The sequence below is a fragment of the Armigeres subalbatus genome, chromosome 3 (assembly GCF_024139115.2).
Source record: "Armigeres subalbatus isolate Guangzhou_Male chromosome 3, GZ_Asu_2, whole genome shotgun sequence".
In the NCBI taxonomy this organism is placed as follows: Eukaryota; Metazoa; Arthropoda; class Insecta; order Diptera; family Culicidae; genus Armigeres; species Armigeres subalbatus.
In genome coordinates this window covers 280,045,748-280,071,976 of record NC_085141.1, presented here as the reverse complement: position 1 = coordinate 280,071,976, position 26,229 = coordinate 280,045,748, and the positions used below count along the sequence as shown (strand labels likewise).

The 26,229-nt window shown below is 38.9% G+C and overlaps 1 protein-coding gene across 5 annotated transcripts in view; it reads left to right on the top strand.

Annotated features, from left to right (window-relative positions):
* LOC134224618 (Ig-like and fibronectin type-III domain-containing protein 1) overlaps positions 1 to 26,229 on the top strand; it is a 704,696-nt gene that overhangs the window by 626,593 nt on the left and 51,874 nt on the right. For all 5 annotated transcript variants that reach the window (XM_062704044.1, XM_062704041.1, XM_062704040.1 and 2 more), the window contains 2 exons: positions 20,862 to 20,996; positions 21,863 to 22,714. In XM_062704044.1, coding sequence (XP_062560028.1) covers positions 20,862 to 20,996; positions 21,863 to 22,714 — 987 coding nt within the window. The remainder of the gene's footprint in view (positions 1 to 20,861; positions 20,997 to 21,862; positions 22,715 to 26,229) is intronic.

Here is a 26,229-nt window from a genome sequence, read left to right as displayed (position 1 = left end):
TATTTGAAAAAAGTTCCTAGATTTGACCAAAAATATGCCGTTTGGCCCGAAAATGTCCTTTCTGCGAAACAACCCTTTTGACCAAACGGAATTTTCCGTCAAATGACCTACTCGGCAAAATGACTTCTTACATAATTTAATTCTTACCAAATTGCATTTTTGGTCAAATGATCTATTCGGTCAAACAACTTTTTCGGCCGAACGGCATTTTTAGTCCAATGTTCCTTTCGGCTGTATGTTGCTTTCGGCCAAACTACACAGTTAAAAATTCTGAAAATTACACGCCAAGGAAATATTTAAACGCTTGTTTTTTTTTTTTCTCGTTTTACATCCAACGTTTTCTTGTATGCAATATTGAATACAAGGTCCATAGTAACGACGACCTGTAATTTTAAAAAGTGATGGAAAATTGAGTCGAATCGAACGGAGCCTTTTTGTTACATCATATATTCTGTAACATTTTTATACTGTGTACATTTCCGGTCAAACAATTTCCGAACTGATATTAGTTTAGATAAACGTTCACTTCGGCTTGGCTAAATGGAAATTGGTTAGATGACTTTTGGCTTAACGGCCAGTATCGGCTTAATAAAATGGAAAGGTTACGGAATTGTGTTCAACTGTCATTTGACAATTTCTCGAGTGGACATTTTCCACCATATCTAGGAACTTTTTTCAAGTGGACCCAATTGATTCTGACCTTGCACTGCACGGACTTTCGTTCTTCATAAATTTTGACGTTTACTGGTCTTGTTGTTTTCTAATTTCTTTGCAGCGAGAAAGATACAAAGCAGTCCGTGCAGTACCCTATTCAAACTATTTTGGTCAACTCATGCACCCAACAGAAATAATAGATTGTGACCTATCTAGTAGTAACGTCAGTTGAGCAAAATATGCTGCATAGAGAAAGTATGAATCGTTTCAAATTTCAAGGTCAAATATAGTTACGCCTATTTGAAAAAAGTTCCTAGATATTATCCATTCAGTAATTGACATTATGCCAGATGCCGTATGCCAAATAACATTTTCGGCCAAATGGCCAAGAGGCATTTTTGTCTAATAGCTTCTCTGCCCATGATAGCATATATGTAACACTCGCATTTTTGTTCATTCACAGTTCGAACAAAACCTGTAAATTTCCGTTCAAGTAGATGTAACAAATTGACCTCCGTGTTTAACAACATGAAGTTATAGGTTCTTTTAAATTTGCACGTTCTGCAATTTATTTGTTTATATTTTTATAGGAAAATAAAATAAATAGTGCCAACATGGGGAATTGAACTTCGATCCACAGAGTGGGAGCCTATCTCGATAGCCGCTCGAGTATTTCCACTTCTTGAATACGAGCAGACCAAATAGAACAGGTTAAGCGTCCTGGTGATTCAACTAGCAAACTAAACGACAGCTTAAATTTACACGACACGGAATCTCTTCCAAAACGGAACTGTTGGAGATTGAGTTTGCTGAAAGCATCACAGATTTTTAATCGGAATAGGCAACAAACAAAGAGTTACAGTGATGAAATGCAGCGCAATAAAGGCTTCTTTTTTGTTAAATGTGCAGATATCCATTTTGGTTGATGCTTATATGAATAAAATCGATGCCAGCTGCAGTTTGAATGAAACGCAATGAAGTTTGTTTTGATTTGTTTTGACAGCCATCTGCTGGACCATCAAGGTTTCTGGTACAATCATGTAAAATTAAGATAAACTGAATTGAAATTTTAATTATTTTATTGTTTCCATCTCAGAACTTTAAATTATGGTCTGGTACACATTCTGTTACCGAATTTACCATTCAATTATGAGCTCCGTCGTGTCTAATTTTCATAATATTTTACTGTGTTGTGTAGAAAGCCCGTGAATCGTTCAGAAAACTCAATTTACTGCATCTAATCCCACAACAGTAAAATAGGCTTTACTTCTTCTTCTTCTTATTGGCATTACATCCCCACACTGCACAGAAAAAAATAATGAAAACTAATCAACGCGTAAAAAATACAGAGGCGGAAAATTACACTATTCTGAGCATACATGAATCTTTCCCATCAATTTCACCCTAAATGTATGCAATTTGTATAGCATTATGCCACTTAGTCGACTAAATAGTGACATAATGCGAAACAAATTGCATGCATTCAAGCAAAAATATCGTTTAAGCTAGATACTAGAATAAGAGATCGGCGAAGACGCCATCTTGTTTCCAATCGAACCGTCAAAAGCGGTTCCATTTCGACTTGTTTACTTTTTGCGCCCATAAGAAGCAAGCAAAAAGTTCAAGTGCTGCCAGTATCATTTTCACGATTTCATGCATTTTCATACGTTGCCATTTCGATAGTTTTTCACTCTGCCGGTCTCTGGTTATAGGGTTGCTAGTTTAAGCTAACGCTCTGTTTTGGCATTCTCTTTATGTGCATTACTTTCGTGTAAATTTCAACAACTTTTTCTATCTGTGTGGGATAGAGCCGTCTCGCAGCTTAGTGTTCATTAAGCACTTCCACAGTTATTAAGTTACCATTTTTGCATTCGCACGGCTAAGGAGGGCCCCTATCTTGCTTTACTATCTTGCTTATTTGTGGTAAACTGGAAATGATTGATTTTGTGGGGAGGATTGACAACGATGTACAAAATCACCCGGATAAAAAATATAATTAAAATATCATAAATTTTACTGTAACAACACCATGTAAAACAAAGGATTTACCATTAAATATAATGGAATTTTAACAATTAAATCACATAGGAAATAATGGTTTTCCACGATAAAATGAATGGTAAATGGGACTTTTACAATAAAAAAGGGGGGTTGTTATGTATCTTTACAATAAAAAAATCGAAAATTTTCCATACATTTTTCAGAGCAAAACAATTGATTCAACGGTTCTCCAATGGGACGATTTAGAGGGACAAAACCATAGAAAATAATGTATGTTAAATGTTTTCTCTCACTTTTTTTATTGTTTTACAGTAGAAATATAATGAAATTTAGAATACATTTTACTCTAATATTACAATAAAAATACAATACAACTTTACGTCCTACAATTTATTTTATCTATACGATTTCAATTTAATTTTATTTTAGTATAGGCTTAATGTTCAATCAGTTTGAACTTAATTTTACTTTAATTTCAATTCAATGTGATTCAACAATAATTTTAATTTGAATTTAATTCCAATTTATTTTAATTTAATTTGAATTCAATTTAAATTTTGTTTTAAATCAATTTTGGTTCGATTTCAAATTAGTTTTTATTCAATCCAAAATTTAATTTGTTAGTAATGTTGTTTGGCGTTTTGCCGTTACTTAGCCACTGATGAATTGACGTTAAAATCAAATGCGCCGATGATGCACCTCGCTATACTCGCCGAGCACGCTGTAATTTCAGCCACCAGGGAAGGGAGCTTGATATGTCTCCTACAACTTGTTTTTCCTTGAGTGGGTGAATCGAAGTTAGTCGTTTTCTCTAACACATCAGGTTATGTATGAACCTGTAAAAAATGTAAATTATAAAAGCATGTCAGTTTTCTTATATAAAGTACTTCGAGAAAAAAGGAAAAGTTACCTGTATCAGTTAGTATTGTATCTAATTGGTAAGAATAATAGCTGCCGAACGATATTCAGTCTTACGTGGTCTTACCATAAACTTCCTTCTGAAAAGGAACAAGGATACATGTTAACAAAAATGTTCCGAACTGCTTCGGCGGTGGAAATTAAGAACCCCTTCCTAAAGGTACTTTAAAAAGTTCTCTCGCATCAAAATCATCCGGTATTATGATGTTAACATTAAAGATACTCACCACGATACAGCAGCTTATGGTCCGCCGCTTGCACACTCCCAGAATCCGTAATGAAGGGATACTTCCTGCACCACAACATCAGTTTCATTTTTTCATACCACTAATCATAAACAAAACGTACACGCTCAAATAAATCCAGCCAATCTCCGAGTAAAATGATATGCAAAAGTTTTCGTTCCTTTTTATATTTTTAATTCCACCTGGTCATAACATGAATATTTCAAGACCTGAAATAAAAAGTATTTATTTAAAAATCGATAAAACTTTTTTTTTCATTTAATAATTAAACCTTTTGTTACTCTATTGTATTCAATTGTTATTTCATTAATACAATAAACAAATTAAATGTTTAAAAATTATATAATTTTTTCTTCAAGATGGATTTTCTGATCACCCAGTTAGAATACTTGTATAATATATTTAGTTTTGGGATGAGCAATACAAAACATAAGCGAACAATAAAAACAAAATAGAATGTATTGGTAACAGTTATATTTATTGTGTATTTAAAGTAAGCACAATAAAAGATTTGTATGACCGTGAAAAAACTACAATAAACGTACAATAGATTATTTTGTTTACCATACAATCTATTGTACTTCAATGGATTATGCCATACGAGGTACTGTAAATTTTTATCCGGGCAATCAAAATGCAAATGCTACAAATATGCGATCATGGGCAGTTTTGTGGCCAAACGATCATTTCGGTCAGACGACTTGTTAGGGCAAACGGCTTTTTCAGGCAAATTACCAGTTCGGCCGTCTGGTGCTTTTGGCCAATCGAATTTCCTAAGAATTTCTTATGGACAATGCAAAGATTTGTTTGTAGAAATCCAAAGAAAATTCTTAAAAAAGTTCGAGCAATTTTCCGTCGAGTTTTTTTTGCTTAATTTACATTTTGAATAATCTTCCGCGGAAGATTTGAAGATTTTTGAAAATTCCAGAGAATCTCCCGCGGATATTCCGAAGAATTTTCTGTTTTAATGTTGGCTATGCCAAACCAAACTGGTCATCTTCATTAATCTAGATTTTAGAAAATTAAGGTTAAAGCATCTTCCAATCACAAGAAGCATATTCTGTGTCAATTTTGAAGAGTACTCAAAAGAAACTCAACAAAAACTTTCCGCGGATATTCTGTAGAAATTTGGAACAACTTCTGACTTCAACAAGAATATCCTGATGAGATCTCATGTAAAATCTGAAAAACTTTTTGCTGAAATTCCAAACAATTTCCGTTTGGGAAATCCAAAGAGCTTCACTTGGTAATTCCAAAGGATTCTCGAAACTTCAAATTAAAAAAAATCTCGGAACTTAACGCGAGTTTTTTTCTTAGTTTTTACAGAGAGTTTTTAGAAATATCAATAAGAAGTTGTATTAAACTTTCAATAAAATCATTGGTATTCTCTTCGAAAAAATTCTCTGGTGTTTCAACGAGATGTTGAAAAGGAACAGGAATGAACAGGAAATTTTACGGACTTCTTCAATATTGGATCGGCGTGGAAAATTGTAGATTAGCGGCGTGACAAATTTTAAACGGCGGCGCGCCGGTGCAAAATTGTCGGCGGCGGCGGCGCACACCTCTAGTTGAGATAGGCAAAATTATGTCGAAATTCAAATCAGCATATCTTTCCGTAGAATAATCCGATTTTGATAAAACCAGGACCATCAGAAGCGGACACTTTTATAGTATACTGCCCCCTGGGATTAGTCCCTGGCCACCGGAGATGTTCCGAGTTTTCCGAGGGTATGTTCAGGAAGCATTTTTTCCACTGCTCGTCATTTTATGTGACGTTTACTTTCATCATGTTTTATGCTTTCTCCAAAAACTATCAGGTTCCAAGGGCCTTCCAGGAGGGGCCAGTTTTGGCACCATTTGGAACCATGCATATTTGGGTGTCAAAATTCATGTTTTCCCAAGGCGATGAATATAGGATCTTTATTAAAGATACGTTTGAGGATTGTAAGACTCTCTGGCCAATTTGTAACAGGTTCCGGATGTTCTGCGAAAGTGACATTTTTTTCGGGGTGTATGGCCAACCCCGTACCATTTTCACGAAAATGGCCATATCTCTGCGTATACTTAACGAATTTTAGAGCTACAGCCAGCATTGGTCAGCATATTAGTTCTAGTTTCTGGGGAAAGCATAAAACATAATGACAGAAAGCGTCACATAAAATGACAAGCAGAAGAACTTTCTTTCAGGCTACTTTCAGAAAACCCGGAACATCTCCGGTAGTCAATGGCCAATTTGAGGTTTTGTTTGGGGACAGTGTACTAGAAGAGTTTCCGCATCCGATCCGGTTTCATCAAAATCGGATTATTCTACACAAAGTTATGCTGATTTAAACTTCGAGAGAATTTTGCCCATCTCAACCTTTTTGTCTATCCTCTGTACATACATCGCTTCCTGATCGAAAACCACGAAAAAAAAAGCCGTCGAGTGACTGGTTTTGGTGCTGAAACTGAAATCTCCCCATTCACAGGTCCCCCGGGAGCATCGCAGCGACTCTAGGATCCGTTTATTCAATCGGTTTTTTATTGTTGACACATTAGAAGCCTTCTGGAATAAAATCATAGTGGACTATCTATCAAAACGCGAGATTCAAATGAAGTTGTGGCCTGACCCCTTTGATAAGTATCGATCGGAACCGAATATGAAGAAATGGCCATATCTCACTTGATTGTGGTCCGATTCCAAATTCCAATATATGGTTCCAATCGGCAAGAGCCCTACTTCATTTGTGGCTACTAATATTATTCAATTTTCAACCACAACTTAGGAAACGTCCACAAATTACGTAACACTAAGAGGCTTATAAGGGAGAGGGGGAGGTTTGAGTGAAGTGTGACGACCCATGCAAAATTTTCATAAGCTTTATACAAAAAGTGTGTCAAAAAGTGTGTGTGGTGAGGGGGTTAAAAAATCCAATTTTTGCGTTACGTAATTAATGGATCTTCCCTTATCCTAATATCTACACAGAATTAAAAAAAAGTTGTGTTTTTTACATTTTCTAATCTTATTTTAAAAGTTAGGAAAATTTAGTATTATTGAATGCTAAAATGTTTAAATTAAATGCAAAATGTTTAATCTAAAAGTTTTTTCTTCAGTGTAAAACTGTGATTTTTACAGTGAGGTCAATCAAAACAAATCTTTTAAAATAATCAAACTATTGCGCTTTTTGCACTTTATAAGAGTTTTGCGAGATTTTTTTTCTCACAGTCATCTTTTTCTCACACTCAATACACTCAAAAAAGCTTGATTTTCCGTGTATAATATTTGTGTGTGAGTGCTCAATCTGAAAACAAACAGACGTCAAATCATGGCGGGAATCGATTTAGTGTACACGCTTACATGTGACTCACGAGTAATGGGTTATAATTGGGTAAATTTCAGTAACAAAAATCGATCAACTCTAAATGAGTGAGTGTGAGAAAAAGAAGCGGGCAAATCACAATCTACACATAACTCTTCAAATTGGTGAAATCGTCAATAACCTCCGTATTTCATGTTTCTGGCATCCCTGACAATAAAAAATATTGTAACTGGCAGCTCACGACAAACTGTCAGAAAATAAACTTGAAAAAGTTTTAGTGAAAAAGTTATTTTTTATCAGAGGATTTAGGAGTATACGGAGTATACAGTATAAAAACCTCTCTCAAACCCCAATGAAAAACAATCGCAGATAAGTAGAAAGCGCAATCGACGGAGCCCTCGGTTGAGGACATTTTGTCCTGGAAACACGGCCTACCGAGATCTTTCGGAAAATCTGAGAAGCCCGTCGCTAATCGAGGAGTATGGCGATGAGGACCCAACGCCTAATCAACCCTAAAACGATGCTTGAATCGGCCGACTTCATCAACAACATCAGCGAGGTGGTCTACCGGGAGAAACATCCGGACGCTTCCCATCGCTGCGCCGGTGGGAAGACCACACGCCAAAAATAATGCTGGTCACTTCCTCCGACGATGATCATATCCTATAGTATAATCAGGTGCATATCACTTATTAGGAACTGCAAGAAATAGACGAATAGGAGATATAACGGGAATCTGGAGAAGAAGGCTCTGGATCAAAATGTGGCTTAACGGGTGAGCTCGCAATTTCCGTAGCTGTTAGTTTTCTCATCTGTCATTTATGCCTGTCGTAATTATTTTGCCTTTTGTCGTCGTTTATTTAATATTCTTCTTTTGATATTAGATGGCTCTTTGACTTATACCGCAATCAGGGTGCCCGGAACAACGATTGGGTCACCAAGCTGACGTTGAGCTTCAGCGATAGTTTTAACTAGAGATGGTCGCGTTTCGGGTTTTCAAAGTTGAAAGTTATCAAGCTATTGTCTTACTTCATGAGCATATAATACCGTCTTACACTTTTGAGTTTGGATTCCGTGAGAAGTGTCCTTAGGCTAATGTTTAGCTTTGAAAACAGCATTAGGCCTATTGAAACGAATCTTTCGGGTCTTTTCTAGCGTTCATCTCAGCGAACAAGGCTTGTTTCTTTTTATTCAGTAGCCCAGCCTTTCCATCGTTCTTGAAGCGTTCGACTTCCGGTTCCATCGATCCACTAGATTCCCACCGACGACATCAATTTATATCGTTCAAGATGAGCCACCCACACATGACGTCGAACCCTAGCGTCCTTTGCTACGAAGTTATTTTCAAAGCCATGTAATTTTTACAACTTCTGACGGTTGATTCTAGCCAAATATGCAACGAATATTCTCTTACATAAAGAACTAGAGGCTGATCACAAATTACGAATCGCTGTTTGAGGAGGGAGAGGGTCAAGTCGAGTATTATGATTCATACAAAAATATTAAACTTTCTATACAACAAGTGTTACGTGGAGGAAAGTGGGGGTCCAAAATCCCCATATTTAGCGTTAAGTTATTTGTAAATTCAATTCAGAGATCCATATAGGTTCTTATGATGAGCATCCATGTTTCCATAGATGACAAAGGTAAACAGATAAATTTTAACTCTTTTTGTCTACATCCAATCCAATCAAGAGTCCAATTGCTATGTGTTTCATTCCCAGCTATCATTGAGTGAAGAAAGCAAAACCTAAAACATACTGATTCATATATTTATGTTATCCGATAATGCTGCTGACTGAGCCAAGATAGATACGGATAGTTTCCCATAAACTATATTGTCAAATCAACTTCTTGTAGGTAACAAGCAACTATTACGGGAGGCAATCATCATTCTCGAAAAGTGTCAATCACGAGCATACCATCCTTAGAAATTGGAGAGCTGCCATGCATGGCTGGATCGAAAATGAACCCAGGGTAATTGTGACGTAAGTGTTCCAGAGAGTGATTATGATCGGAGCAAAGATACACACAGGTAGCCCGGTAACCGGTGCCGAGTGATATCCTTGTTATCGTACATCAAGCAGCTGTTAGGGGAATCGGGGGCGTATTGAGTACCTCAACCGATAAAGATATTTTGTTTAATTTAATTCAATTTCCACAACACGTGTTGGTTGGTATCCTTTGTATTCCATGTTTATTTCATTTTGCTCATTCATTTTGAAAAAAAAATGTCCTAATTAGGCCAACTCATTATACCCTTAATCGCCCTTTGTGAGCAGATCGTGTGATGAAAGATGAACGAGATTACCAATTTTGCTTGGTAGCGAAACTTGCCCCATGCACGGATGGAAGCTTCAGATGCATTCGCTCGATGAGAAGTGTGATTCGATATTTTCCTTTCGCACATAATCGAGCGTGACACTGTTTACTCTAACACGGGGGAGGTGGAGAGAACCCCGGCGAGCTAGGGTTCGGCTTGCGGGACGATTTGGTTTATGTTAACATTTGCTTCTGGTTTGCCACAATATTTCTCCACGGCAAACGAATATTTGACTTTGACACTGTAGCGTTTCCCACATCATTACATGTCTAGCTGGTGACTCCGTTTCAGAATGATGGAGTTGAGGAAACAATAGCAATCACCCTTTCGCACTGGTTACAAGCGGTAGAGATGTGTAATCCCAATCAGGGATGCCAAGCAGGCTTTCGGTAAAAATATGATTTTTTTTTAAAGTCTTTATCTTCATACATCGGATGATTGTTTGTGATACTTTCATAACGCTTCCGAGAACATGGGATTCGTATTATCTTCAGACCAGACCTCAAGACAGTAAAAAATAATCATGTGCATAGTGGCCTTTATATCGACTTCACCTATTCTGAAAGATTTATTAAAAGCTGAGAATTTCAACACCTGTTCGATTTGTAGTGAAATGTCGCGACTCGCGATGTCTGTTAGAGCTATTAGTGTAATTGACGGAAGATATAACAACCGAAGAAAATTTACATCACTTATCCTTCTGACAGAATAATAAATTAGGGAAAAGTTATACAAAGGACGAATGATTGTAGAATCGGAATACTAGAGGTTTTCAATCGAAGAGAATACTATTAGTGCATCAATTGCATCACGACATCGCTATTTCAATATTCGTAACCTTTATTAATTTCCAAACCATTACCCGATATAGAATCCTGCATGTTAGTACAAAGTGAACGCTTCGCATAATATACATTTGTTCACACGTGTTGAACACCCAGTTCATAATTAAGATACCTAAAACACATTAATGGACTGTCCACTTTTTTATTAAATTGGCTGAATATATTCTGAAGTTCACCATAATAGCTGTATTAAATAGGAGTTCGTCAGTAAATCATGGTCATGCATTAAAGTTGGCAACTCTATGCCTAACAGAGTGCAGCACAATGGGTTTTGTCTAACGTTCATTGAGTATTGGGTGGTTCTCATAGTGAAACTCCTATCGAGATCCTCTTTTGCGAACCACCACAAATCCCTACTGACTGACACCAAAGGATGTGGCTGGTGGTGGGTACAGAGAGAAAAACCCATCAGCTAGAAGTGATGATGAACTTCTTTACGCTCTGGAAAACCCAAGAAGCGATGATGAGCTTCGTACAGTAGCAATTTTAAGTCGCATCTTGTCGTTGTCGGTGCTATGCTGACTGGGCCCTATCAACTATCATGCTCCTGCCAGCTTGCACCAGCAGCAGGGAGCTCAACAAGCAGAGCAAAGTTCGAATGAGCTGTACGGCAGGAACAAGATTGTTTGTTTTCCATTTTCATTCCAGTGGACGGACGAAACGGGATATGGGGAAAGCTTTTTCACTGACGCTTATCACATATGTGGTTTAGACCTGCACGACTGTTGAAATGAAGACCCGAGCTTTCTAGGTCTGGTTAATCATAAACTAAAATCAGGCTTTCCAAATAGGATTCCTTTGAGTAGAACAAATGCTAGTTTCAAATTATTTAATCAAAAGTTCTAAATTTTTATTCCGAACAATCCTAACCTCCCCGATGGTTGTCAACTTGGATATTAAAAGAATGGTTCAGTTCGGACGGCAGATTGCACCCATCACATGTGAACGAATATGATTGCAATGTGCCAGCGTAGAAGCTGGAAGATCTATCTATACAGAAGGAAAGCCGGTCGGTGCAAAGTGATGATGGAAACTGTCATCGTCATTGTTTTGTCGATGTTCAAAGTTTTCAATTCGAATGACAACCCATCATTGGATGAGTGCGGGATTGAGACGTGATGAGTTGACCCAGTGAGCGCCAACGGAATAGTTGCAATATAAATCACTTTTGATTGCTCATAGGTAATATATTTATGGCAGAAAGTTGAAATCGTACGTTTGGATGACAGACAAGTTATATTGGGTTTAAAAATGAAGAACTGACAGCCGGGAAGCGGAGTTCAATGAACGTTATTTATCCTAAGAATATCTTCTAGTCACCATGGAACTTTGATTGCTTTTCAACTTGATGTTATTACCCATCCATAGTTATAATAAATTTGTATAATTTGGGCAATTTTAAACTCCCCCTCAAAACTCTTTTTGTATGGATGGAATTCATTTGTACGGACCGCGGTCAAAGCGACGGTGGATCGGTTAATGAACGTAGTTCCCCCTCAATCCCTACATCATCCTTTTGCTCTGACCTTCAACCGTTCCCTACATCATTCTTCTGCTCAGAACCTTCAACCGTTCAATTATGGACATGCAGTCATGGATAGAGCTTATCAGGCTCTAGAACGTCAATCTTCCATCCCATCCATCATCCCAGTTGTACCAAAACATAGTATACATCCTCAAGCTAACATCTGAGGCCTACTTTTGGTCAGATTTCTTTGTCACTCTACACTGGTTGCACAATTCACTGGAAAACTATAACACGTTCGTGGTTAATCGAGTCACGGTAGTTCAACGACTGATAGAAGAAGGTACTTGGAACCTCGACGCCAGATTGGAGAATTCGGCAGATCTCATCTCGCGAGGCATTGATCCTTGCGAGCTCATCAACGTCGAAGGAAGGGCCAACTTTGGCTATCGTCCGAAGCTTGGTTTGGCAAGAAATAATTCCAGAAGTCCTCGAGATGGAGTAAGAAAAATAAGGTTAAATAAGATATATAAGAAACAGACCTGAAACTTGAGGAATTTTTATTTTTTTTTTCTTGGAAAGAGGATTCTGAGCTTCTTGAAAGAAGGCTTCAGCTTCTTGAAAGCATTCCAAGTATCTTGGAATGAGGCTTCCAGAGCCTCTTGAAAGAACGCTTCCGAGCCTCTTGAAGGAGGCTTCCGAACCTGTTGAAAGGAGGCTTCCGAGCATCTTGCAGAGAGGTTTTTGTTCCCAAGATTTTTGAACGGAGGCTTCCAGAGTCTCTTGAAAGGAGGCTTCCAGAGCCTCTTGAAAGGAGGCTTCCAGAGCCTCTTGAAAGGAGGCTTCCAGAGCCTCTTGAAAGGAGGCTTCCCGAGCCTCTTGAAAGGAGGCTTCCCGAGCCTCTTGAAAGGAGGCTTCCCGAGCCTCTTGAAAGGAGGCTTCCCGAGCCTCTTGAAAGGAGGCTGCCCGAGCCTCTTGAAAGGAGGCTTCCCGAGCCTCTTGAAAGGAGGCTTCCCGAGCCTCTTGAAAGGAGGCTTCCCGAGCCTCTTGAAAGGAGGCTTCCCGAGCCTCTTGAAAGGAGGCTTCCCGAGCCTCTCGAAAGGAGGCTTCCCGAGCCTCTTGAAAGGAGGCTTCCCGAGCCTCTTGAAAGGAGGCTTCCCGAGCCTCTTGAAAGGAGGCTTCCCAAATATAAAACTGATTCAGGACACAACATTCACGCACTCCGCGGAACTACAGAACCGTCAGCCGAAACATTGCTTTTCCGCTGACGCAGAAGGAGGAAAATTTTGACGCGTGAAAAAAAAATGCTTCTGCGTTGAACCGCAGCACACTACGATCTTTTCTTTTCGAAAACTCCAAAATTACAGCTGTCAATGCCGCAGCCAAATTTCCTTTTTTGGGGGAAGTTTTAAAAGGGATTTCATATAGGGGAAACCGCCAAATGTTGAACGGCTAATTTTGTCGCCTATTGTTAAACTTCCATAAGAAATGCACATGGGTTCAACAATAGGCGAAGAAATTAGCCGTTCAACATTTGGCGAATTACCCTATTCTTATAATAGCTTTATAGTGGTTATCGAGAGATTTCTTTCTTTCGATTTCTTCACCTTCGCTTAGGCCTCAAACCAGGTTTTTAGCGCATGGGAAAGCACCACGTAAGTGTAAAGAACAATTAGAATCTGACCTAAAAGCAAGAATAAAAAGTTCAGAGGATTGAAGATACTCTACACACCAGTCAATATTCGGCGAATCATCGAAATATACATACAGCCCTCAAGATTTAAATTTATATTTCGTGATATTTTTTGACTATTTGCACAATATGAGGGTGAAATCTATCATGTTGCTGCTGGTCACGGGACGGCAGATAGTCCGGGAGAACGCGAACTTCGTTCACAATAAATATTTAGTCGCTTACCAAGGTGGCTTCACATAAATTACCTTTTCAACTAACCAACGGTTCCTTTCCTGTGACGCTCACAGAGATGCAGAGCATTCCTCGGTCTCTTAAAACAATGAGTGTCAAACTAATTTTCCTCTCGTAATGCTAATTTGAATGTAAGGACTAGACCGGCATCGTTATTGGTCATGAATTGGGAACTTCGAACCAAGAACAATGAGATTTTTTTTATTTATCCCAAGAAGATTATACAATTGGTAAACTGTGCACATTTGCTGTTTCTCGGCCAATCATGATGAGCAACTACGATGTGCGCAATATGTAAGGAACATTGCATTTCTAGAAATTCGCATGGAATTTGCAAAAAAAATCAGAACGGGTTGAAGGATCATTAAAATTGCTGAAGGTTCTTTACTCATGATTGCTTTCAGCTCATACTGACCGTACAGCTGTTTCTTGCACTTAATTGAAGTCGGTTGATGATGAAAATTTGGCATCAATTTTTGCATGTCTGATATGCATAGCATAGTTACGGTGTACTTCGTAGATTGGACACTAGTGATACTCATGTTTTTCTTTTGAAATCCTTATTCAGATTGCTATCAGAAATCAAGGTGGGTGTGATCCTTGATTTCAATCTAGGATAAACATCACAAAAGCATGAGGATTACTACTCCTGGTCACGCTGATTGTATATAAGACTATGGGTCTCTGAGGCTCCTATAAAAAGTTTGAATTTAGAAGGAATAATAGGCTTTTGGTACAACTTTTTGTATGAGAAAGGAAAAATTATTTCTTCATACCTGGCAAACTGCTGCCGTAAAAACTTCGCGATCACATTTGTGAAGTACAATCTGAAATACATATTTTTGTGCATTTTAGAAAAGTTCACAGGATTGTATGCTATTCTCAATGCATTATCTGCGCATACGCCTGGCAGATGTGGATAAATGTTTTAGTGAGCGTTAGCTCAATACCATAAAACCACGCTGATGAGACAATATGAATCACATAATCTTAATAATTCTTAAGCGAAATAAGGTTTTTACCAGAAATTGAGTCCGTATATGAAGATTCCCATAATTATATTTTTGTATACTTACTGACATAAAACCGAACTGATATATAGAATTAATCAGTTTCGGGAGCACACACTCCGCGATGAATTCGTTTGAAAGCGGACAAATACTGTGGTATTTTCTGTTATTATAACTCTATTAGTCACAAGATAGTTATTTGGCTTTGAAAAGGTAAAATCAGAATTGCAAACGTAATGTAGTAGAACCAATTCAATAAAATAAAAATTCCGCGGAAAAAATAAATAAAATTTCGTTTCGTTATGTAAAATTTCGAATTGAATGCACCTTGATTTCGTATTGTTTCGAAGTCTCGAAAGAAAATCTATATTTCGTTTCGTTCCGTTTCGAATCAACATAGATATTTTAAATTTCGTTTCGTTACGTTTCGTTTTGAAAAAGTATGTAATCGCATACCCTTAGTTGTTATCCAAATTTTCATGGGAGATTCTTCTGAATGTCTATTTAAAATCTATTTTTGGTCATTTTGATTTTATTGATTGCTATATTTGTTATTTTACAACCACATCAACACAACCAAAGAAGAGGTTTGCATTCATTAAGCCACGGTAATACATAAGAGCCATACTTAATCTATTTATTTTCGCTATCACCATCATTACCGTAAAGCAATTATTATCGCTGAATCTCATATTTGAAACACTAAGAACATAAATGAAATGCACTGAATCACAATAGCATAATGAACGTGACACAGTTAGTGAAAAAAACGCTACTTTTACAACAAAAAGTGCGATAAAGTAAAGCTTTGTGTGCAAGAGTTACTCAAGTATCCTGCAAACGTTTTCTCCGTCCCCAAGTTTCGTAGCCGCAATCTGTAGCTCACACTACTCGTCAAAACAACGCCGGCAGCTGTTCGGCATCGTTATAACAAGAGCTTACCTTCCCCCATGCTCCAGTGACCGGCCATTCTGTCTTTCTCCAGCCAGCAGCCCCACCGTTTCAAGTTGTCGCTACTGCACTAGATTCGTCTTCAAACGATCTGCAAATTACGTCCAGAGGAAAAGCTGAAGCAATGCAGTAATTAGCGTTCTTTTGTACGGCATTTTCCTTTCTACAATCCCAACCCGTCCATTTTTGTGCTGTGCTTGTTGGGCTGAGCAGTTAGTTGCCTTATCCTCGCCGGGGGACTGTGTATGGGATGACTCAGTTCCCGTTCGGGACAGTCGCCGTGTGTGTACCCTTTAATCATTGTTCCGCCGTTTAAGAGAAAAGGAAAACTGATACAATGGCGCAGCACTGCAGCGACTCGCAGTTTCGTTGCTACTGTAATAGTGCTTCCTGTCAGTGTAGCATGTGTGTGTGTGTATGTGTGAATGTATGTTGCTCTTTTTAATCGTTACACAATGCACCGTGCTCCACGAGTCCACGCGCTACCGTATCTCGGCAGATAGGAGGATGATGAATGGAGCGACTATTCTGATGAAAAGAACAAACGATTCCCTGAAACGATCAGGTAAACAGTTTCCCTTTTCGCTATTTTTTCCAATGTCCTTTCAGGATGAAGACTTTTTTCTGGGGGGAAACAATCATGATTGCGTTTATCTTATGAAAGAGGAAAACTGTTTCAGGGCAAACAGGCGCAGTTGCAGTTTCAGTCCCATTTTCTCACGGCTCCCGTTTTTCCTGTTACTTGTCGTTTCCATGAATAAATATGCTAAATTGGTACAGAATACAGAAGGCTATCCCATCGTTAGTCTTCACTATAGACACTATAGATTCCATAGACGAGCACAGGCACGGTTGGATCATTTCAATTAAGTGTTTTTCCACTTTTCCACAGTGTATACGCGAATTTGACGTCACACGCTCCGTTGCTTGGATTGCAATTGTGACGTCATGCTCGTTTGGCAACACTAACTAACAGTTCGGTTGGCTACACTCGCCTTCGCCTCAGATCGTCTATGGAACCTGTGTCTGTACAGGGTGTTCAATAAGTTCGAATACAAATGTTTGATCATTGTGTTTGTAAGCCCAATGTACATATTCTGTATAAGTATTGGTGTCAGCGTTAGCGGTATATATACGCTAACGGATGTGTGTAGTGTTGACATTCTGTCACTTGTTGTTTGTTTATTACGCGCGGTGAAAATGGATTGGGGCATTGTAACCAGCATTTTTTGAAGGTAAAAACCATTGCGGTGTACTACAAAACTGAGATTTTGGGGAAGATTGATACCCCCAGTGGCCCGGTGATAAGAAGGAGATCAGCCTTACGTGTTCCAATAGGACGATAACCCTTTAAACACGGAAAATGCGATTTAAGCCTTATATGCAGACAATTTCATCGACTTTTTGGACACAACTTTGTGACCTCCCAGCTTCCCGGATTTGAACCCTCTTAACTTTCTTGTTTGGTCCTTTATTATGTTAAAGCTGTACGAATACAAGGTCAGTAACTTGGACCAGTTCAAGACGTAATTCTCAAAATCTGGAACGAAATGCCCATGCAGATCGTGCGACGCTTGCGATGGATTTCAGAAACGTTTGAAGCCCGTGAAGAAGTACAAAATAGAGGTCATTCCAGAAGAAATGTTACAAACGTTCCTTTTAAACAATACTTTCAATGAAATGTAACCGGGAGAAGAAATAATTTAATTATAATTTTTAAACATTTTTTGAAAGTGTATTCGAACTTATTGAACACCCTGTAGTCTTTACGTATGACTAACTGCAGATGCAAAATACATTATATGAACACACTTGTTTGCATACTTACTTGATACTTGATGGGCTACAGCTCTTCGATGAACCTACGCCGAATGGAGTATCCTTCTCCACTGGACTCGATCCTGGGCCAATCGCTTCCAGTCGCCCTGAACATTGAGAGCCCTCAGATCCTCTTCAACTGCAAAAAGCCACCGTGTACGCGGGCTTCCACGAAGCCTGCGGCCTCTTCCGGGTTCTCTACTAAATATTATCTTCGCTTGACGTTCTTCCAGCATACGAACAACGTGATCAGCCCACCGTAGTCTGCCGTGTTGAATAAGCTTAATAATATCCAGCCCTTTATACGCCTGGTACAATTCGAGATTCATGCGACGCCGCCAGATACCGTTCTCCTGTTTACCGCCGAGTATTGTCCGTAGCACCTTACGCTCAAACACTCCGAAAGCTCTCCGATCAGCCTCCTTTAACGTACATGTTTCATGGCCGTATAAAGCCACCTGAAGAATCAGATTAGTATACAGCGCGAGTTTTGTTTTCGTTTGACCGTAATAAGCCCTATTTGCAGCTGCAATACGCCTTTTCACCTCACGGGTAACATTATTATCGCACGTCACTAATGTTCCAAGTTACACTAATTCTTCTACCACTTCAAACTTTTCACCATCCAGCACCATTTCACTACCACCACCACTATTGAACCCACGTTGATTGTCAGCGACCATGTACTTCGTTTTATGAGTCCAATCCTCGCTATCTCCCTCATAAAAGGTACAAAAGCTTCTTTCACGGCACGGCGATCAATCCCGATAATATCGATATCGTGCATATGCGATTTTGTGATACCACTTCTTTGCACACCAGCTCTCCTATTCGCTCCCTCGAGCGCTATATTGAAGGGCAAATGAGGCCGTCCAACCAGCTAGCAGTCATTTCCTCGTCTTCCCATATTTTCGAAATAACATGGTGCAGAACTTCATAAAGCTGCTCACTGCCATGTTTTAAAAGTTCAGTTCCAGCTTCTGACAATGTTCTTCTCGTCTGTCACTCTCTAACAATCCACATCGAACCAACCCGTCCTGGGTCGCCTCTGTGCAGTGCCTACCACTTCTCGTGCTGTTGTGCTCACCGCTCCATAGATCGACTCCCATAGATCGTTGATGTTGTCGCTAACGTTGATTGCACTTATCCGTTCGTCGAGCTTCTGGCGGTACTCAGCCGATACTCCTTCGGCCGAAAATCGCTGGATATTGTAATGCATCGTTCGCTGTGATCTTTCGTTCGATACAGTTGACAACCGTGATCGAATTTTACTGACAACGAGGTAGTGATCAGAATCAATGTTCGGACCACTTGACCACTTGTTTGCATATTATCATCAATATTCTATAACAAAAATTTCCTCTATGTGTCTTCTTCTTCCTTTTATTCTTCTTCGTATACTTTGTCCTTCTAATATGTTTGATCATTTTTCAATTCTTTATTTGTGTAGTTTTTCATTTGGAAATAAATGCTTCAGTATCTATTTTTCAGTCTATTATAAAAATAATTTGTATTCTTGGTGAACAACTTCTTCGACTTTGTCGTATTGACTGCCAAATTACTAACTTAATCACTAATTCTAGCACTCAGCATGTTTTTGGACATTGAGAAATCGAATTCTACACAAACATTATTAAAAGAACGCAAGCACATGTTAAAACTATTACGCCAACCGAAATTAGTTCTATGAAACGAGATAGCTAAAAGCGGGGAGAAGCGGAATCTGAATGTTATCGTTCCATTTATGTTACTCTGCATCAGAGCACCAGAGTGAGTGTTAGATGGGGAGAAATTCCATGTAAATTTTGAAAGGTATTCAGTAGGAATTACGGTATAGTTTTCGAAGAAATTTGTTAACAGTTTTTGGTGGAATGTGTGACGGAATTCACGGGAAAAAATCTGGAGTAGCTCCTGGTGGCCTACTTCTCGATACCGGAAGCATTTTGAAAGGAATTCAAAGGCAGTTTATGAAAGATCTTCCGGTGAAATTTATGGAGGAATTCCTGTAAGAAGTTCTGGAGAATTCTGGGAAAAGTTTCCGGAGGAATTCCTGGAGCAACCTCTGGAGGAATTGGTGGAAAAACCTCCGCAAGAACTTCTAAAGGAACTCCTGGATGAACTTTCGGAGTAATACTTGGAGAAAATCCGGAAGAATTCTTGGATGAAGCTCCGAATTAACTACTGGAGGAACCCCCGGAGGAACTTCCGGAGAAATTCCTGGATGATCCTCCTATGGAATTTCCGGTGAAACCTCCGGAGAAATTACTGGAACCTCCGGATGCATTCCTGAAAAAATATCCGGGGAACTTTCCGAAAATCTCCGAAGGAACTTCCGGAGGAATTTCTGGTGGAACTTCAGAAATAATTCCTGGAGGAACTTTCGGAGGAATTCCTGGAGGAGCTTCCAAAGGAGTTCCTGGAGGAATTCCAGGAGGAATTACTGGAGGAACTTCTGGAGGAGTTCTTGGAGGCACTTCCGGAAGAATTCCAGGAGGAACTCCCGAAGGAATTCCTGTAGGAACTTCCGGAGGAACTCCTGGAGGAATTACCAGAGGTATTCCTCGAGGAACTTCTGGAGGAATTCCTGGAGGAGCTTCCGCCTGAATTGCTGGAGGAACTTTCGGAGGAACTTTCGTAAGAATTCCAGGAGGAGCTTCCGGAGGAACTTCTGGAGCAATTCCTGGAGGAACTTCCAGAGGAAATTTCGGAGGAATTTTCAGAGGAATTTCCTCACTGCTCACGGTTGTAAAAAATCACAAAAATAAGAAACAAATCAAATTGCTTTCCATTGCTTTGTTTTGATGGGATGAATATCGGAGCCATGAGATGAATTCCAGCAACAGTGCTCTCATATAATTAAATTTCTGAAAAAAAAATTCTATTTGGTTGGTCACTTGCCCCATCGTGAAGCAGCTTAGATCCGCCAGTGATCAGAGCGATAATTGATCAGAACCCTTATGACAACATACCAGCTACGGCCATTACCCCCGCTAGCGCTGGACTCTAATTACGCCAGTGATCATAACATACAACATACGTAGCCAGCCTACAGATAACTTCTTTTGTTCTCATTACTGTGTAACACAAAAACAAATGTTCGGTACAACTTTGCCAATTATCTACCAAATGAGTTTAAGTCAATTTCAAACTATTGTTGCCGAAACTGCTCAACAGTAAACTACAAGCATCCCTTCGTTTCACGCTACACCGACCAGACTAGACAAACATTCGTCCCCATTTCACGTGCCATGTCTTCAACAACCGCTGGTGGAAGTTGATTTCGAGCCAACTTTGCTCACTCACTTCCTGTGCGAATGATGTCCTTATTCCTGTTCTACACGCCCTCTCTCCCATAGCATCTTCATTAGTTTATCGTATTTCCCCGTCTTTTACTTTTATTTCCAGCGCCCAAGGGAAGGAGCCCGCTCGGTGGTGACGTGTGGGTGCTGCTAATTAAGGATGCCCGCCAAAATGATAGCGATGTTTACGTGTGCGAAGTGAATAGCGATCCGGTCGTGCGAAGTTTCCACCCCCTGAGAGGTAATTATTTCATTTTCCCGACAATAGCACAAATCTGGAAGCTGCACAATTTCTTACGGAGAAATGTCCATGACGAGGTTGACGAGCTTTAAAAACATATGAGGGAAATTTCAGGAAAAATACAAAACATGTTGAAGAAATCGAGTTTTAATGGTAGATAAAAGGAAACAATTACAACCCACCGGAACTATAACCTAATGAACTTTTGTAGTTTATGTAAGGAAAAACCCACCGTTGCAAAAAAAAAAAAAAGTGTTTAAAAAACATCGCTTGTTTACCTAAAGCGGTACAATACTTCACCGCATAGCGGTTTGGGATTTTTTTAAAGTTGGAGAAATCTAGCTCTTGTTACATTGTGATGTGGGCGCTAAAAATCTACAATGTAGTCGATTATCAGGTAGCCAATTACTTTATCTATTTTTTATCCGACGATCCTTGTTTACCGTTTTAATTTGAAATTAAACAGTATATGTACAATATTTTGAACACTGATAGATGGCACATACAAAATAATTCTTAGTTCTGCCAACTAATTGAGGTTTCAGTTTGAATGGGGAATTTAACAGTCCTTAATATGGATATCTCGCAATAAACAAACTGTAACGAAGCGGAACATATTTATAATCGTTGGTTACGAGACAAACAAACTCGACCTTTATTTACACTCAAGTTCACGAACTAATTTTACGTAATATTCATTACGGTCCCTTCGTGAAACAGTCAACCTCCACCTAAGCACATTATGCAACAAAACTCCACCCAAACAAGAAAGTTTTGTGATTAAATTCTCACCCTCCCAAGGTCCGCTAACTAACTAAATTTACCTGCACCTTCAACGGTGCTTATTGTCTGCCTCTATTTCACAGTCAAAAAAGCAAGGAAAACAAACAGCACAACCACAACGGCAGCAGCAGCATCCGAGTCAACTACTTCCCGGTCCAATGCGGAGCCAACCTCCGATGAGGAGGAGGACGATGACGACGACGAAGATGAAGAGATCACACCCAACAACGGAGTGCCACCCATTACACATGACTTCACCGGTTGCTGCCAAGCCAACAATGTCAGTGAAGCGTGTCTGGGATTCTGTGTGCTGCATAACATTTTGGATGGAGCTACCGGAGTGGAACCGGAACAATGCGAAAAGGACTTCCCCAACATTGTACGGTGCATGGCAGACGGACGGAACCACGTGCCATGCTGCTTGGAAAAGGGCATACCGGATCTCTGTCAGGATATGTGTCGAGGCGAGTACACCCCCTTTACCGACCTGCTGAAATCTCGAGTATCTTGCGTGCAGCACACTCTCCCGGGGCTTCAGTGCATTCTGGACAACATCCAAAAGCTACCCTCCGAACCGCAGGCAATTTCTGTCGAAGCGCTTACTGAACGTTCCCTGCAGGTGAGCTGGTCCCCACCGGAGCAGCACGCCAAAACCATCAAGTACTACCAAATCAATGCAACCAAGTTGCACTCGTTCGATCAGGATTTCCTCGCCAACGCAACTACCAAAGATAGTTTGATAAGCATTCAGGTGTCGGCCGATCAAAGCTCGGCCATAGTCAGTAACTTGGAACCGTTCACCATGTACACCGTGACGGTCAGTGCCCACAACGATGCCGGATCCAGCCTGCCGAGCATACGGATTCGAGCACTTACGCTGGAGAACGGAGTGGTCAACAAGGAAACGAGCGTGGCCGTGGTGCCCATCCTGCCAGGTGAGTGTGTTTCTTTCTAGGGTTGAAATTAATTTCAGAAATGCATTCGCAATGTTAATTAAAATTATATAGGATAAAAATACTCCTTTAAAAACCCAGATTAATCCAGGCACAGTTAGATTTTTACCATTGCCTAATCATATGGAAATATTTTCATACTCCGGTTTTTTAAACGAAAGAGAGCTCAAAATAATTTTCTTTTCGACTAAACGTCTCACGGTGATTAAAAGGGTAAAGTTTCTTGTCATAAGACGAATTTGTACAATTCCATTTAATTCCACTACTACCATTCATTTTATTTCATAATCTATCTTCTATTTTCTTCTTCTTCTATAGGTGTATTAATCTCGGTTTTTCAATGAGTAAATTTGTCGCAAATACCATGCAAATTATTTCATAATTCAAGAGATTTCCCAAGTAACATTTTGAGTTTTAGCATACTTTATTAGCAGTTTTGGAGAGCAATTTTTCAAGGATAGCAATAAAACTAAAATCTATATGACAACCTCTTGATGACCGCTACAAGAATATGTCATGACCAAGTGGACCACTCTTGAGATCGTCTTCAAAGGAAATTTAAGGTTGTTCATAACCCAAGTGACATTTTAAGATTTATTCCGCTCTAGGAATGGTTTTCAAGATAAAATAACAAGATCTAACAATAAAACCCGCTATTACATGACAACCTTGTGATGGCCACTATAAGAGTAAGATATGTCCAAGTGGCCCTCTCTAGATAACCACTATAAACCTATTATAAGAGTATTTAGAAATTCTTTTTAAACCACTCACAAAAAAGGGAATTTGGCTGCGGCCGCTGTCAAAAATGTTGCTTTAAAAAGGGAAACAAAACTTTGCTGGAAAATGATAACAAAATAAATTGTTGATGGTGATCATGATGAGGATGACTATAAAGATATTTTCTTTCAGGATTGTTTTTTAATTCACTTCTATTCAAATGAGGTGCGCGTTAAATTTCATGGTTAAAGTTAGTGGAAAAATAAGATTGAACACCACGTGCCCTCAAAATAATGTAGTTCAGGACATTTAATTTGAAATAATTATAACAACAATATCGTAGATCTCAATTGAATCAATTGATTTTTCACCCTAATATATTTATTATGCATGTAAATCACAAAAAAAAGTGTTTTACGCGGTGGAAGCATTGTTCAATCATGAATTTCAGGGATAAATTGCAGTGACTTAAAATACTTCTCCATTTTCAACATGGCCATCTCAAATTTCTATCAGGAAAATGTTGCTCTTATTAAACACCGTCATAAGCTCTTTGCAATGCAAATATCCTTATTGGGGTAATCCATTTGACCACATTACGACCGAAAATTGTAGCTTTTATCGAGCTTTGAAAATATGGTTTATCACGCTCTTTATCACTACCGTAGAGCTGCTCATAAGATTAATAGGCGTTTGACGTTTGAAGCTTTTTCAGCATACTTATAATAGATTTATTGATAGCAATAAGATTGACAATAAACCTGAGCAATAGGCTGTGGCGAATGCTATGATAAATCCGCTATAAGAATTAAATAAATCCAAGGAGCAGGGAAATTGTTACTTGGGAAGAGTTCGCTGTCAAAAAAGGGAATTTCTTTTCCGTGGAGCTTTATGTGTATTGTAGAAAAAGGATAATCGTAGAAATGGAAGAACGAAATAAAAAACAACATCACGGACATGGATGAAAAATAATGCCTAATTTAGAAATTGGATGCCCAGAATTCGTTCGCGTGCCTGCAAATTTTTCTGCGCGTTCGAATTAACTAGTGCCAATTAGTTAGGGCCAATTAATTAGTGTAAATAATAAATCGATATGCTGCCTTTTTTCTGGTGGCATTCTGATTTGCATGGAAACATTTCTCGTGCTTCAAATTTTGGAAATCATCTTGAAATGCAACGATTATGACTAATGACAATAGATTTTGCAAAAGATTTACGCTGATATAAAATTATTTTTTTCTACCAGCATGGCTACTACTACACTGTGGGAAATTTTGACGGACAAAACAACATTTTGTATAACTTTCAAATACAATAAGTATTTTGCTGAAAGTTGCTGCGATCGTTTACTTACGATCAGTCCTTGTTCATGATGGTTCTATAAAAAAAACTAGAACTTGGCTTGCTTTTCAACTTTGTGGTCAATTAGCATTTCCACAGTTAAGCAAAATTCATATTATTGAAAGTTTTTCTATATCGAATCGTGGCCGTTGCACCATTCGTTGTGTATTCGCATTTATACCATTTCAATTTACCGAAGGTAAAAGGATATAGTTTGCTTGATTTTTTTTATCTGTTTCATTTTCAGAAGTGGAATTTGACCAATAAACAACAAAATCTTAAATATGCGAATGCCCAGTTGGGAAAATTTATGTCTGTATTGTTTTCTTTGTTCAAAATATTTGGGGAACATGGAACAGAAACATCTGTTTTTAGCCATTCGATTGACCATAGTTCACGAGTTCAACATAAACATTGTACTTGTCATAAAACGAGTTTGTACAATCCCATTCAATTCCACCACTTAATTGTACCTTGACAGATACGTATTTCGACCTCAATAGTAAGGTCGTCTTCAGTGTCTCGTACTTGACCCGAAGTCTATTTACGCTTCCTTACCAACGGTGACAGAATCGCTGTCGCCAAGCGATAGAATCGCGTCGCGACTGTCGTGTCGTCTAAGTTTTATTTAGTTTATGCGTAAGACAAATCTTTGACCAATACATTCGGCTTTATGACAGTTCTCAAAATTGGTTTTATTAGAGTCCTCAAGATAATAATCAGGCCCCTAATAGGATCATAAAGCATTTGACATTTGTAGTTTTATTAAAAGTTTTATTATTGTTTTGAAGATAGCTACAAGTCTTCCAATAAGGCTAATCTCGCGGCATTGAGCAAAGCAGCGATAAAACCGTTAAAAACTTTAATAAATCTATGTATCCTTGAAATTGTGACTTGGGTATTGATATATTAATACGTAACAAGCCTGCGTAACGCATACAAAGTGATATTACAGGATAATTGTGATTTCTTATTGATACTTCATCATTTGATTAAAAGAAGGCAGATTTTATGTGAAAACATTGACTGATTTTGAAAAAGGGATTAAACTCAAACTCGTCTTATTCCAGGCAAACGTCTATTTCTAAAGAAGGGAAAACAACCACCGGTGTCTTATTCCGGGCAAACGTCTATTTTTAAAGAAGAGATCACATTCACCATCCAGAAGGAAACACATTAATCATTGCTTTTCACTGGGCAAACCATGATTTCGATGAAGGGTTGAGTTGATCGATAACTAAACAATACCACTCCCCCACACCCTCCCCTTTTCCCTCTTTAACCCACTATCGTCGTCTCCTTAATATGAAGAATGTGTGTTCCAAATTTGGCTGAAATCGGCTAAGATCAGAAGTTACACTGAGGTTATTGAGAGCTGAACAAAACCAGTCCCTCCACAACCTTCCCGTTTTCTAAATATCCTCCCTAACCCCTAT